At 49.8% G+C, this 14997-nt stretch overlaps 2 protein-coding genes and 2 pseudogenes across 4 annotated transcripts; 2 read left to right on the plus strand and 2 right to left on the minus strand.

Moving 5' to 3' along the window:
• The first annotated feature begins 351 nt into the window (after nucleotides 1-351).
• TPI1 (triosephosphate isomerase 1) lies at nucleotides 352-3735 on the plus strand. Its single transcript, XM_039874205.1, has 7 exons — nucleotides 352-611; nucleotides 1742-1865; nucleotides 1978-2062; nucleotides 2137-2269; nucleotides 2542-2627; nucleotides 2914-3001; nucleotides 3133-3735. Exons 1-7 carry the CDS (start codon nucleotides 386-388, stop codon nucleotides 3249-3251), a joined length of 861 nt encoding a protein of 286 aa, XP_039730139.1. The 5' UTR covers nucleotides 352-385; the 3' UTR covers nucleotides 3252-3735.
• An 81-nt stretch (nucleotides 3736-3816) lies between these two features.
• SPSB2 (splA/ryanodine receptor domain and SOCS box containing 2) lies at nucleotides 3817-6310 on the minus strand. Of its 3 annotated transcripts, none has more exons than XM_039874204.1 (3): nucleotides 6177-6310; nucleotides 5175-5922; nucleotides 3817-4218 (listed from the first exon to the last, which is right to left on the minus strand). In XM_039874204.1, the coding sequence occupies exons 2-3, from the start codon at nucleotides 5836-5838 to the stop codon at nucleotides 4091-4093; spliced, it is 792 nt and encodes a 263-aa protein (XP_039730138.1). In that variant the 5' UTR covers nucleotides 5839-5922; nucleotides 6177-6310; the 3' UTR covers nucleotides 3817-4090. The 3 variants fall into 3 exon arrangements, with proteins under 3 accessions (XP_039730138.1, XP_039730137.1, XP_039730136.1); XM_039874203.1 differs by having other exon boundaries at nucleotides 6073-6282; XM_039874202.1 differs by having other exon boundaries at nucleotides 6062-6282.
• A 3119-nt stretch (nucleotides 6311-9429) lies between these two features.
• Nucleotides 9430-9548, plus strand: LOC120611788 (uncharacterized; annotated as a pseudogene).
• A 5127-nt stretch (nucleotides 9549-14675) lies between these two features.
• Nucleotides 14676-14794, minus strand: LOC120611780 (uncharacterized; annotated as a pseudogene).
• Nucleotides 14795-14997: the final 203 nt, after the last annotated feature.

Genomic DNA, 14997 nt, shown 5'->3' on the forward strand with positions numbered 1-14997 from the left:
GCGGGGGGTCAAAGGTGCCTGCTCAGCAATCCATGTAGCTACTCGGGAAAGGGGTTCCTTTCCCCACAGTCGAATTGATGCCCCTAAGAGCCCTCTCAGTCCTCAGCAATGTGGTCTAGGCCAAACAGTTGGGAGTGGTCGGGTCCGCTCACTCCCCTGGGAATCACTTCTGACCCTCTGGGGGGCTGTCGTGATGTGGGGATCTCCTGAGCGCAGGAGCTCACAGTTCTCACCTTCTCCCCAAAGTCAGGCAACTAAGGCTGAAGCGACTGAGCCCCGACGCCCCTAGAACGTTGCTACAAGAAAGGGGGTAACGTCAGAACCCTGCCACACGGGCGGCGGGCGGGGCGGGGGGAAGGACTTGCAGGCAGGGGCCGGGCTAACCATGGCCGAGGACGGGAAGGAGGCGGGGTTCTACTTCACCGCGCTTTATATAAGCGGGCAGTGGCCGCGGCTGCGCGGTGATCCTGACCTTCAGGGTGTCGGCTCCAGCGCCATGGCGCCCTCCAGGAAGTTTTTCGTTGGGGGGAACTGGAAGATGAATGGGCGGAAGACGAGTCTGGGGGAACTCATCAGCACCCTAAATGCGGCCAAGGTGCCGGCCGACACCGGTGAGCCTTGCCCGCGAGGGGTCGCGCTGGGTGGGGGAGGGCGAGCGTGGCAGCCACCCTCTCCTGGGCTACCGGGTGTCCGCGTGGACTTGGATGCAGGGCTGGGGACTAAGGCTGCCAGGAATCCAGACATTGACCCAGCAGCGCCGTGGCCCTGCAGCCGCAGTACCCAGGGTGTGTCGTGGGGTAAAGGCGGGGCCACAATCAATGGTGCCCTCGGAGATTGGGGCAGGAAAGGACTTCTCGGGTCATCGGAAGATAGCTCCGAGATGCGGACCGAGCTGCACTGCCAGGAGCCGGGGGTGGGAGCGGAGGCTAGCCACAGCCGAGAAGTGGGGAGCAGGCGGCTGAGTGGGCGTGCGAGCCTCCAGCTACCTTCCCCCTCACCGGGCTCCGTGCGCCGCTGCACGTAGCCGGAGACTCCTCCCCGCGCCTTGCCGGGAGGGTCGAGTGCCCCCTGCCGCACTGCTTCAGCTTCCGGAGCTCTCAGCTCTGACCCTTTCCCCTCGGCAGCCTGGGGCTGAGCAGGTGCCAAACAGGCTGAGCTGTTTGGCAATGAGGACCGATCCTATGGCTTTCTCTAACCTGGGACCGGGAAAGCGCAGGGCCTCTATGAGCTGGTTCGCTCCCTGCCACCCGCTTGTAGAGTGCTGTCCTTAGTTCTTCCCATGCAGCCAAATCACAGAACCTTGGGTCTGATCAAAAGAGGCATCCCCTTATGGTTTATTCCCCAGAGACCCCAATACAAACCCAAGGAATTGGTCATTTCTGTTTTTGCTAAAAATCCTTGCCTTGCCTGCGGGAGGTGGGAATGGGCTATTTTAGAAGGGAGAAGGAGTTGGCCCCCAGAGAATGCTGAGTCTAAAAGGTGCCCAGACCCAGAATAGCCCGGGGAAATCGGAGCCACAGCTTTTAAAAGAGCAGAGGGAAGGGCAAGGGCCATGGCCTCTCGGGCACCTGGAAGGCTCTAGGAGTTGGGAACAGGCCCAGTCTGGGCTGAGATGTGGACAAAGATCATCTTGCTGGGGTGAAAAGAGGAAAAAAGCAGAACCAAGACAGCTGGTGAATGCGAGGGGCTCCAGAGCACTGGATGGAGTCTGGAGAATGAAGACTTGCGATCTCATCCTCAGAGGTGGTTTGTGCACCCCCCACTGCCTACATTGACTTCGCCAGGCAAAAGCTAGATCCCAAGATTGCTGTGGCTGCGCAGAACTGCTACAAAGTGACTAATGGGGCCTTTACTGGAGAGATCAGGTGAGATGTATGTGGGAGAAGGGTGTGTGGGGACCCTGTCCTCACTTTCCTCATTGAGTGGAAAGCTATAGGTGGGCTCCCTTCGGAACTGTGGCTTCATCTCTTCCTTTAGCCCTGGCATGATCAAAGACTGTGGAGCCACGTGGGTAGTCCTGGGGCACTCGGAGAGAAGGCACGTCTTTGGGGAGTCAGATGAGGTTAGTAACCAGGAGAGGAGATAAGAGATGTGTTATTCCAAAAGTGATGTCTCACCAAGACTGTTCCTCAACAGCTAATTGGGCAAAAAGTAGCCCATGCTCTGGCCGAAGGACTTGGAGTGATCGCCTGTATTGGGGAGAAGCTAGATGAGAGAGAAGCTGGCATTACTGAGAAGGTCGTTTTCGAGCAAACCAAGGTCATCGCAGGTATCTCTGGAGAAAGGGACATATAGGCCGAGCCCCAGAAGGTGGGGTCAGATGCCCTGCAGCCTACCTGATCCCCATGCTGATACTGGAAAGGGCATGGGGGGAACCCTTGCATTCTCCCTAACACTTGTGCTCCTGCCCTCCGGCATTGATGCCTCTTGGAGGTCCTTCAACAGCCACCAGGGGCAACAGGCCACCCTTGTTCTTTATTCCCTGGGGACCTAGCTGGATAACCCCTTCCTGTTCACCCTTCTGTGATCTCTGTTCCACAGATAACGTGAAGGACTGGAGCAAGGTTGTTCTGGCCTATGAGCCTGTGTGGGCCATTGGAACAGGCAAGACTGCAACACCCCAACAGGTAACCAAGCCCAGGAGCACCACCCTTATCCTACCCTGTCTCAGTAGAACTGGACAGCTAGAGACCATCTGGGCCAACCCCTCATTTGAAAAGCAGGAGTCCCTAAGCCCATAGGAGGAGAGTGATTTGTTCAAGGACATCCGTTCCAGGGCCTAGGGAGATCAGAGCCCTGGTATTCTGACTCAGGTCCCAGGGTTTCTGGGATTCCTTGAAACCATGCCGCCAGGGTTTTTTCACCTTTGAGGGAAAGGCAGTCTTTCTCACTTAGTCTGGCTTCTTGTTCTAGGCTCAGGAAGTACACGAAAAGCTCCGCGGGTGGCTTAAGTCCAATGTCTCTGATGCAGTGGCTCAGAGCACCCGCATCATTTATGGAGGTGAGTGGGTTTGGCTTCAACCTGAGGTAGGGTGGGCTGAGAACTAAACTGAGCCCTCCTTAGACATGGAGGTGGGGATAGAGTGTGCTCATCCCACCCCCGACCATTCATTCCTTCTCCCTTCTCCCCAGGTTCTGTGACTGGGGCAACCTGTAAGGAGCTGGCAAGCCAGGCTGATGTGGATGGCTTCCTCGTGGGTGGTGCGTCCCTCAAGCCTGAATTCGTAGACATCATCAATGCCAAACAATAAGCCCCTACCCTTCCTGCTATGCCAGGGACTACAAAACTCAGAAGTCCCCCTGCTCCCCTCCCCACACATGCTTCTGATGATGTCACCCTGCCCCCTCTTGTGGCCTAATCCAAACTGTACCTCTTTACCGTTTACACCTTACCCTGTAATGGTTGGGACCAGGCCAATCCCTTCTCCACCTACTATAATGGTTGAAATGAAACATGTCACCAAGATGGCTTCTCCTTGGCTGAGGAGGTGGAAGAGGAAGAGTTTGCTCATGGTTCCCCTCAGTCCTCAGTGAAGGCAGGAGAGAGAAGCCACCATCCTCTCCCATCTCACATGATGGGGCCAAGGGCTGAGAGAGAGCATCCTATCCTCCCCTCAGAGGCTGGGGGTGCTGCTCTCACCCCTGGAGCCAATGCCTGTGTGTGTTGTGTATGTGAGCAGTCCCACCTGTTGGGGGGAATAAACACCTGGCACTAAGCCTGTGGTCCACCCTTCATTGTATTTGTCTCCACATCATTTTTTCCTTTTTGAAGCAGCCTCAGGACCCTTGTGCAAAAAAAAAAATACCACGAACAGGTTTTACAACAGCATACCTCTTATTTTTACTTGAAAAAATGTCTTGTATACCAGGCTGCCACAGCCTTGAATAACAACAGCTCCCTCCCTTCATCCCCTGGGTGGCTCTGGGGCTGTTGAACTCCCCAGAGCTTGGGTTGGGGTAGGGGCCCAGCCTCCCTTCCCCTCCCGAGCCTCACTGGTTTTTAAGTAGCTGGTCTAGGCCAGCAGTGCCTCCTCTCTGGCCCCCGGGGAGGGGTGGCATTAAGGCCCCGTGCATCTGTGGTATCACAGGGTCACTGGTAGAGCAGGTAGCGCTTCATGGCAGGGGGCAAAGGCAGAGTAGATACCTGGCCCAGCCGGGCAGCCCCCAGTGCTTGGCGCACACACAGGCGGCTCAGGTGCAGAAGGGAGTGTGGCTCCGCTGGGAGAGAGAAGGAGGTGAAGGTAAGTAGGGGTACAGGCACCAGCCAGACATCCTCAAACTACAGGGTTCCCTTCTGCTTTCCTGCTGAGTCTACTCCCACTTTGGCTGAGAGAGAGATCTAAAGCATCAAGTACTGTATCTGCCCTTGGTGGTGGGAGGCATCACACACCCCCAAGTCAGAGCTGGGGGTGAAGCTCTAGCTAAGGATGAGCAACAGGCCAAGGTGGCAATGACAGGATTGGAGCTGGTTCAGGCTTTAATTCCAGAGTCTTTGGGGCTGGGGCTGAAGAGGTAAAAGGAGGGATGGCCCTCAGCTCTGTAAAGACTCACCATGGGTGACAGGAGAGGCATTCAGCCTCTGCTGAAGAAAACTGCAGGGAATAGTTAAGTTCAATCAGCTCCAAGCCGTGGCCTCATAGGTTTCCCTAAGGAGACCCCTCCCTTGAAACCCCACTCCCAAACCCTGCCTCCACTGCTCTCCTAGGTGCAGGGCCTCAATGGCTCCTTCCTGTAGTTGGAGGAGGAAGTGGGTATGTGTTGCAAGTCAGAGCCCAGGAAACCTGGGACACACCCTGGGTGCTTGGCACTGCCAAGTCCTCTTTCTTTTGGACTTGTGCACCTAGCCCAGTACCCATTTAACCCTTTGCACCCCTGCTCCAGGAGTTGATAACTTCCTGTAAAGGCCTAATCCCTGGAGAGCCTCTCTCCATTCTGAAGGCTCACTTACTACTAAGCTGCCTTCTCAAGCCTCACTTTATACCTCTATTGCTGTTGGTAGGATTAAATTAGGTAATGGCTATGAAGACCCTTTACCATTACTGCTACTGAATAGAGGTAAGAGGCAGGTCAGATGAAGGCTCGTTCTCTCTGCTCTTGTAAAGGTGTTGAGCTTCCAACCCAAACCACAACCACCCGTGACAGAACAATCTCCTCACACGTGCCCCAGGCCTCACCTCTCCTTTCGCCCAGGTAGCTGATGCGGACCTGGCATTGTCCCCAGACAGCGCTTACTGCAGGATAGAGGGTCCTGCCCTTCAGTCCGTGGAAGGCTGGCCCCAGGTAGGTGCCCCCAATAGCGTAGCCCAGAGTTCCCTCCTCCATGTCCAGAACCACCAGAAGCCTCTCCGGTACCTCCAGCTGCTCACCCTGAGGTCCGGCTGGATATTGGGGGGCACCGGGCCCCTTGCTCTGATGGTACAGCTTCCCCCGCCCAATGTCCCAGCCCCATGACTCGCTGTTGCTGCCCAGCAGCGCCGCGTAGTGGTCAGCCTGCAGCGGGGCGAGGGCTGTGGCTACGCCCACCACAGCGTGGGTGCCTCTCTGCTCCGGGGGCCAGCTGATCTCCCAGGCGTGCAGGCCCCGAGAGTAGCCTCTCTTACCCCGGGCCCCATCAGTGCTCTGGGCCACAGGCCGCCGCTCAAAGCACAACCCCCCTTCCTTGACCTCGATGTTCTCTGAGCAGTCCTTGGGGTTCCACCCGTGGCGCCGTTGGGCCCCCAGATCAGGAGCGGGAGCAGACAGCAGCTCCTCCAAGCCTTCGGGACAAGAGAGGTCAGGGTACAGGGCCTGTGGGGTAGGGGTGCTACTGCTGCCCCCTGCCAGGGCCGTCTGGCCCATGGAAGTGAGGAGCCAGAAGTCTCCCCGAAAGAGTCTTGCTGGGGCGTCTCTCTTCTGCAAGTTACGTTCCCGTTCAGGATTGACCTGGACAGCAGTTGGGAGAGAAAAGGGTGTGAAGTGCGGGATCCTGGCTGGGGGTCCTTACACAGGCCCTCCATCCTTCCACACGTTTGCCCACTGCCCCGCTCCTCCTTCGCTCCCCCAAAGCTCCTCGGTCCATCACCTTGCCCTCACCCATCTGTCCCGGTCTCCCGAGATTCTCGCGAGTTCGCTCCCTTCGGGCCTCTCCAGGGGCCGTCCCTCTCGCCCGCCCCGTGCCCGCGTCACCGCTCCCGAACCTCGCTTGGCTCCCCAGGCTGGGAGGTTGCTGGGCCTCAAGAGAAGACCCGCCGAAAGTCGCCGAGGCGCGCCGGGGCAGCCCGCAGACCGCCGGCCGCTTCCGCCTCCAGCACCTCCCCCAGGCCGCGCCCCGCCCCGAGGCCCCGCCCCCACGGGGGGCCCTCCCGGGCGGTTAACCCTCTCGTCGCCGCCCCAGATCGCGCCTCGCCCCGAGGCTAAGCCCCCGTGGGGGGCCCCTCGGGGGCGGTTAATACTCCACTAAGGTCGCTGCTGCGGAGGACACGCCCCTCCCCGACGCCGCGAGGAGGCCCTCTGGGCAGTTAACCCTTCTCTTGCATCGCTTTGGGATCCCTGGAGATCTGTTCACCGTCAAGACCTTTGAGCCGCTGGGCAACCAACTTTCGAGCCCTAGGAGATGAAGAGCATGGGTGGGTTTGGGGGTGTCTTTCACTGTGCTGACCTTTATGTCCATGGTCCTGTGATTCTGGGTCACTCTCTGACCCGCTTGTGAGTCAGCCCGTTCTTTGCCTGAGGTTCTGAACCCTGTGTTTCCTGCTCTGAGCTGTAGGTGTCATAGGTCTCCATGCTGTTCTAGTCTTCATCCTGGATGTCAATCCATTCCTCATCTGTTGGTCTTGTTTGTCAATCCATTCCTCATCTGTTGGTCTCGTTTGGGAGAGTGTAGTGGTTAAGACCTTGGTCGTGAATGAAGCTATGCCACTAATTAGGGGTTACTGGAAGGGGTTGCCAACTTCTCTAAACCTATTTTCTCTTGTGTAAAATGGGAATAATGGCGGTACTGACCCCACAGTGCTGTTGTAGAGTAGAAATAATCCAGGTAAAGCACTTAGTATGGAGCCAGGTACTTGTATGCACTCACTGAGCATAGCTATTATTGTTTACTTAACATTTACTCAGTGCTCACTCCATCGAGAGGCAATATAATATAGTGGTGAAAAATGTCTACTGTGGAGTCAGGCTAACTGGGTGCGAATACCTGAAGGCCAGCGTGCATGTGACCATGGGCAAATTTCTTAACCTCCCTGGTGCTGTTTCTTCTGTAAAATAGAGATGCTATTGGTATTGTGGGACAAAAAAGGGGCCACATACTAAACCTAACAAACTCAGGGGAGGCTGCATGGCAGGCGCTACAACTCAGAGACTGAAATTAACCACATAGGATGATCTGAACATAAAAATGCCTAACTAAAAGCAGGTCGTAGTGGGTAGTCACATCCTGGGCCTGTAACTTTCTTGACAAAGGTCAATCTTTACCTTAAGAAAACCTCTTTATTGTCTTTTTGCAGCTAACATAACATACCCTGGAAAGTCAGAGTAGTCCCTTTCTTCCAGACCCCTCAGGGTGCAGCCCACTGCACCAGAGCAGGAGACCACAGAACCTCTCCTGGTTATGTTGGCTGTCCCCCCAACATCTCTATGTGCTGTAAAGGATACTTATTGACTCTCCTGTACCCATCAATGTAAAAGAAGTATATGTCCCTCTGTTTTACTTTTTATCCAACCCCAGAGATTTCTCCACTTTGCTTTCTCTCACTCCCTTAACCTACCACCAGTGCTTTCACGTCACCCTCCTTATATCTCTTCCTTTGATTCCAGTGTATAAAATAAGCTACAAAACAGCCATTCTCCAGAGCATTTTCTTAATCCATTGAGATTTTGCTTCCCGGAAATTGTCATTGGTTCGGCTCAAACTCATTAAAATTCCCTTCAGGTTTGGACGTTTCTTATGTCAACAGTATCTACTGCATAGGGTCTTGTGACGATTCAGTGTATATGTAAAGCTCCATTTCTGGTTTAAATGCAATCATTTGTGCTAAGCACTGTAGATTAAGCAGTGAATCCTTAAGGAGGTTACAAGGACATTTATAAAAACAGTTTATCATGTAGCAGATGAAATTATAGAGATATAAAGAAAGTATATGGGTGTAAAAAGGATGGGACTCCTAACCATGGATCAAGCAGTTAGGAAAAGAAAGTGTCCTGGAGGAGATGACACTGGACTGAATCTTAAAGAATGACTAGGAATTGGCCTGAGAGGGGATTCGATAGAATGAGGGTGGGGTTAGGGTTGGTGCATGCAGAAAGCATTCGTTTCAGACAGAGCTGGCATGAAAAAAGCCAGAAGTGATAGTTGGGTTTGGGGAAGTTCGAAGACTTCAGGGTTGCTGCAGCAAGAAAGGAAGCATGGAGACAGGCCTAGAGAAGTTGGTGCCAGACTATGGAAGCCTTGTAGGCCAAGTTAAAGAATGCAAGTATTAGCCTCTGGATAGGCCAGTAATGGGAAACCCCGCAGGAAAGAAGCAGGAGAGGAACATGGTCAGATACTCATTTTAGAAAAACCACTGTGGCAGCAATGCTGAGGAAGATTCAAGGAAAACGGGACATGAAGCACCATGGCTGGTTCCAGCAGCTCAGGTGACAAGTGCCAAGAACTTGAAATAGGGCACTAGAAATAAGGATGAAAATTCAAGAAACATTGTTGGAATTGCAAGATTTGGTGAGTGATTAGTTGCTAAGGCCAGAGAAATGAAAGAGAGAAAGGGAGGTTTCCAGCCTGGAAGACTTTGTTGGAAGGTGGTGTCACTAATGCAGATGGAGGTGACAGGAAGAGGAGCAGTTGGGGGCAGGGGCAGGAGGGTGGGAGAGAGAGATGGTGGGTTCAGCTTAGGACATGTTTTTGAGGTACCTGAGCAACAGCCATATGGAACCATCCAGAACACACTTGAAAATGGCAGATCTGGAGGGGGAATGAGAAGCCGGGCTAGAGATATAAATTTGGGAGGTGAGTCAGCCTTTATTCAGGAGCTGAACTATAGGAATCAGTGAGGGGGACTCAGAGATCTCTGAGTGTATAGAATGGGAAGAGGGTCAAGGAGGATACAGCGCAGCAGAAAATTCAAGTTTGATTGCTTACAAGATGTTTTTGGTCATTGGCTGCTTTGGTGAGATAGCACATGTGTGTTGTGGGAGGTGGGATACTAGGCTGAAGGGGCTGAACTGGCATTTTATGTTTGTCAGGCACTGGGCTACAAGCTTCACATTTTGAGGGGACAGAGAGTTGGGAGATATGAGGCGACAGTTATGTGCTGTAGTCAAAATTACCCTTGAAAATCCCTACCCCATCAATTAGGTACTGCATGTTAATTTGTAGGAAAATACAAAATGTGGCAGTATACATATAATGATGTACAGGATAAATTTTTGTAATATTTTAATTAAAGAGAAAGGAGAGTCTACGGCCATGCCACCCTCAACGTGCCCGATCTTGTCTGATCTCAGAAGCTAAGCAGGGTCGGGCCTGGTTAGTACTTGGATGGGAGACCACTTAGGAATACCAGGTGCTGTAGGAGTTAAAAGAGAGAGAGAGAGAGACAGACAGACAGACAGACAGAAAGGAGAAAGCATATTAAAAAGAAAGATGTGACCCTGAACATTTGTCATCCACCCAACCTGGATATTCTTGCCAGTGTGACAACAAAAATAATGACTGTGAATAGTGGCCTGTGATGAATAATAGCATAGGACCTGTGTGATAATCAAGTGGATGAAGGCTTAGGGGACAGAGAGTGAGCCTAAGCCATGGCTGACTCTAGTTCAACTTGAGAAGTTGACCACACCTGTGATTGTTTAAAACGTGGTATTCACCAGTTGTTGCCACTAGATCTTGAATTGTTGCTCAAACATTTGTTGTTAATAGCTCAAATATTCCATGATGCTACAAGTAATTTTAACTTTTTACTTTTTTATTGATATGTAAAATATATAAAGTACACTAATATTAAACTGCTCAATGAGTTTTTACATATTTATATGCTGTGTGACCACTGGTTTCAGCATTCCAGAAGGCTCCTTCTTGCCTTTTTTCTAACACTATACCCCTAAAGGCAACTACTATTTGAACTCTATCAGTCTAGATTATCTTTGGCTTTTCTTTATTTTCATACAAATGAAACCATATAGTATGTATTCTTTTGTGTCTAATTTATTTTTCTCAACATTGAGTCATCCATGTTGTTACATGAAATAGTAACTCATTATTTTAATTTTTTTACAGTATTCCATTGTGTGGATATACTGTAGTGTATCTACTCTACTATTGATGGGCATTTGAGTTGTTTCCAGTTTTTAGCTATTATAGAGAAAGCTACTACGTATGGTATTGTACAAATCTTTTGGTGGACCAAGGCACTCATTTTTATTGGGTGCATACTTATGTGCACAATTGCTGGGTTATAAAAATTTACCATGTATAGATTTAACCACATGTAATATTCAGGTTTCTCTCCATGGAGCATTTTTATTCAAAAATTAAATCATTCAGGTATTTGGCAGCATGGAACACTTCAACATATCCATAAAGATTTGAACTGGTCTTCTCTTCCTTTTCATAATATCTTTGTCTTCTGGGGATCTTATCAGCTCCCCAAGCTTTTTATTAGTGTTTCTTGGTGGCTCTCAAGAAGCTCTTCAATTTCTTTCACAAAGCCACCATGATCCACTTGCTAGGCCACTTAAACAATGAGTTTCACTTCTTTGTCAATAGAAAACCCTTAAAAATCCTAAACACGTTCTCCTCAACAAGCATGGACTGTTTTAGGCTTGATTGTTTCCATACCTGTTTAATATAAATAATGCAACTGGCAATACTGAAGAACTTCCAACTCTTCCAGCTCATTACCACATTAATATTAGGGTCAGCATTCATAGCTCTGGGAGTCAGGGAGGAATCTCAGCCTTATGTATATGGCTTTGAAACAGCAAATCATGCTTAAATCAGCAGAGTGAAGGACAAGGGTGATGTTGAGGGAAGGAAGACTTCTTTGTCTTTATGAGCACACACACTCATAAAGTACGTGGTATCTTAGCATGGTACCGCTGTCTGTGATTAGCAACACTAAAGCCAAAGCCTTTCTCTTTGAGGTCCTACTGGACTTCTAGAATGGAGAACTGTAAAACCATACCCAAGACTTTGCATTTGATGACTAGAGTATAAGCAGATTTCCCCCCCTCCACAGCACTAGGATCTGTGTCCTCATAGAACAAGTCTGACTTTATTAAAAGCTATGCTACTATCATGAGAGAGAGAGAGAGAGAGAGAGAGAGAGGCAGTCACAAGATCATTAGTTGCTTCCGAAACAGGGCTTTGCATTTCTAGTTTGGAAATATGAAAGAAGCTATCCCACCCCCACACCCCAAAAAGATACCAGCTTCTCATATTCTGGAAGATGGCCCTTTGGCCAGTAATTCCTTTCAGTTCCTCCGGGTGTGTTTTGCTGTCTGTTCCTCCACAGACAGCCTCAGCAACAGTTTTCATGTTTTCGAAGTTAAAGTGGTTTCTAAAACTCTTATGTCATTCATGGCTGGTTTTGAAGGCTCTTTTCTGGCAGGAGGTTTGAACTATGACTTGAGACCAAGAGCTTTACTTTTCCCTTTTTTTCCATGTATTGCCATTGTTAGGCACAGATTTCTGGTTCATTTCTTCCAGGTATAAATTTAGTGCTTAGTCATCATTAAAGAGTTATCACATGTACTTTGCTGTCACTGGAGCAATTATAAGAGAACTTGAAGACTTGGCTTCACAAATTTGTTGAATCTTGATTGCACATGAGGATTTCTCAAGGTCATATTTATGTGCCATGTTGGAGATGGACATACCTACCACCCCTCCATGAGGAAGCTAGTCCCTCCACCCCGCCCCTATCCCCAGTATGTTAAGAGATTGCTATTTCTTTGGTTGGGTGCCAAATGAAATGGTTGGCTTGCCTTCAGATGGGTCATGTTATAAGGAAAAGAGGCATCTTAAAACATTATAATCTAATTTTAAAAACAAACCACTAGAATCGCAGTCAGCCTCCTAAGATACACACACTAAAAGGCCCAGAACTGGTGCCAAGAGAACATAGCCCAGTCTCCCATCTCACACTCGTGTGGAATGATGGCTGGCTATCTCTGCCCTGTTTAATCCGAGTATTGTTAAGTTCACATTACATGTGTCTGTGATGAAATGGCACCATATCTCATATAAACTCTACAACAAAGATATCCCAATTTTCAGTTTCGTAAACTGAAGCTTGGAAAGGTTAAACCAGGGGTCCCCAACCCCTGGGTCACTGACAGGTAGAGGTCCATGGCCTGTTAGGAATAGGGCTGTGTAGCAGAAGGTGAGCATCGCGTCAGCGAGGGAAGCTTCATCTGTTTGCAGCCGCTCCCCAGCGCTAGCATCACCCCCTCAGCTCCACCTCAGACCATCAGGCGTTAGATTCTCATAGGAGTATGGGGTCCCTGGTGCTAAAAAGGTTGGCGATCACTGGGTTAAATGACTTGTCCAAGGCTCCAGAGCTGCTGGTAAACAGCTGTGTGAGGATTCAAAAACCACAAGACACTCTGTAAAACCCAAGGGCGCTGACGAGATGCCGACAGCAGAAAATGTCAGCCCCAAAGAGATGCCCGTTGAGGACCACAGCAGGGGTGCCAGTTACGTAACCACTGCAGAGCTGGGGCGGGCAGGCAAGCCGGCGCTGACTCCCGGTAGTCACGTGAGCAGGCAGTGGCGGGAATGCTCCCGCGCCCCAGAGCAGTGGCACCCATTGCTGTGGCCTCCTCCTGGCCCGCGCCACCAACACTAGCCAGGCGCGACAGAACCAGGAGCCCTCAATCTAAGGCCCTTCCCAGGACTGCAACTCCCGCGCCACCAACCGCCTTCCGGCGCCTGCGATCTGTCTGGAACGTTGCGCCGCAGGAACAAAGGCCCCAGGACAGAAATAAGGGATGGATCTTTCAGCCGGCTGCGGATGGGCAGCTCATTCCGAGGGCTCCAGAAGGGAGTGGAAGGGACTATTGTTTCTGCAATTCTAATCGCGGCTTACACTCCGAGTTTCTTTACATTTAAAGGGCTCCCTTTCTCTATCTTTCAAAAAAATTGTCCTTGCTTCCCTAGCTCCCTCTCTTACTGATATCAGGGTAGTTATGTCTCGTGACCCTCGGACAGGAGAGAATCATTTTGTTCACCTTGGAGGAGGGAGGTCTCAAGTAGGAGACACCCAGGTTGTGTTAGAAACTGCAGTATTGAGGAGCACACTTATTACAATAACTGTTCCCCCTTAAACTCTGACAACCTCACGTAGGTTAGTCTAGCTTTGAAACCCTTAATTGCCAAATCTAATACCCATTTGTCTATCCTTGCTAATTTTTAAAATACTGATTCAACTTTTCGGAGTTTTCCTTCCACTTTTATATACCTCAGGGCCTCTACTTCCTTATAGGGAATCTTAACTAGGGATATCTTCCTGGTTTGTCCTTTGTTCACCCCTTATCAATGATTCTCAAAGTGAAGGGAGAAGGTAAGAGCATTTTATCTATATGGGCAAATTCAAATTGAGGGGAGGGTGTCTCTGAATAAGCACATTTAATATTCATTTTGCAAGTATTTATTAAGTACTCACTATGTGGCATGCACTGTGCCAGCTGGTAGAATGCAGAATGAAACTCAAGGTCTATTGGAGTTAGAAGAAACCAACATAGAAGTCCTTGATGACATCTAGAAGGGAACAAACTTGATCCACGAATTCATATATAAAGACAAGTTGTGTTTACTGCTATCATCAAGGAAAAGCTGAGAACAGTGGGGATCCTAATTTAGATTAGAGGTCAGGAAAGGAGGAGGTCTTATTTAAGCTGAGGCCTAGAGGATGAGCTGGAGTTAGCTGAGTTCCACACAGAAGGCTGTAAGTGAAAGCCCTAAAGAGGGAGGGAGCTTGGTGATAGGAGGAACTGAAAAGAGGGCCGTGTGGCCCAGGAGTGGCTCAAACCCACTAGCGAAGATCTTGACAGATCTTGCTGGGCTTTGCTTATAGGCAATGGTGATGAGATGGTATTTTATCCTAAGAGCAATGGGAAAGACTCAGGGGATTTAAATAGAGGGTTCTCTTTACAATGGAAAAGCTCACTCTGTGGCTGCTCATGGAAGACGGTTAAGTGAAAGTAAGGGGGGTAGACTCAGGAAAACTAATTAGGAGGCTACTGTAGTAGTTCTAGGGAGTGATGATAGTAGTTTGGGCCAGAGAAGTGTCTCAGAAAATGGAGAGAAGTAGATGGAGTCAAGATACATTGGAGGTAGAACAGCTCACACTTGGTGATAGAGTCATTGGGGGCCACTGGGGAAAGGTGTCATTGTGGGAGGGAGAAAAAATGACAAGGACGACCTAGGGTTTCTGGTTTGAACGTCTGAATAGTGATATAGGGAGCACTGCAGAAAAGCAGAGCTAAGGAAAAAGATAAAGAATTTGGTTTGGGGTATATTAAGTTTGAGATGTCTGTGAGTCATAGAAGTAGGAGGTTGGCTGTATAAGCCTGGGACTGAGAAGAGAGTTTTTTTGTTTTTTTGTTTGTTTGTTTGTTTTTGGCAAGGTAACACTTGGTTGACCTCACAGATTGCAAGGACCTTGTCAGCTTACAATCCCTTATTTTTTTATTTTTTATGCCTACAGCATCTGGTCTTCCCAGGTGGTCTCCCATCCAAGTACTAACCAGGCCTGACCCTGCTTAGCTTCCAAGATCAGACAGGATTGGGCTTGTTCAGGGTAGCATGGCCATAGACTGATAAGAGAGTTCTTGATTGGAAATAGAAATTTGGGACTCAGTGGAAAACACAGTGGTGTGCTCCTGGAGCTGGCTAGTACAGGCTCATGATAGCTGATTGTTAATTTCAGGAATTCTGTGAGCTGGTTATTAAATGCAGCCATCATTAAAAATAAAATTGTATGAACATAATTTAAATAAAGTACTCAAAACTCATCACCT

This window comes from Pteropus medius, unplaced genomic scaffold (genome assembly GCF_902729225.1).
Source record: "Pteropus medius unplaced genomic scaffold, Ma_sr-lr_union100, whole genome shotgun sequence".
Lineage (NCBI taxonomy): Eukaryota > Metazoa > Chordata > Mammalia > Chiroptera > Pteropodidae > Pteropus > Pteropus medius.

Coding starts and splice junctions, on each gene's coding strand:
- TPI1 (XM_039874205.1), top strand. CDS start 386: ATGGCCGAGGACGGGAAGGAGGCGGGGTTCTACTTCACCGCGCTTTAT. Junction 1,866..1,977: donor GCCTTTACTGGAGAGATCAG/GTGAGATGTATG, acceptor CTCTTCCTTTAG/CCCTGGCATGATCAAAGACT. Junction 2,270..2,541: donor GCAAACCAAGGTCATCGCAG/GTATCTCTGGAG, acceptor TCTGTTCCACAG/ATAACGTGAAGGACTGGAGC.
- SPSB2 (XM_039874202.1), bottom strand. Junction 4,219..5,174: donor CTACCTGGGCGAAAGGAGAG/GTGAGGCCTGGG, acceptor TCTCTCTCCCAG/CGGAGCCACACTCCCTTCTG.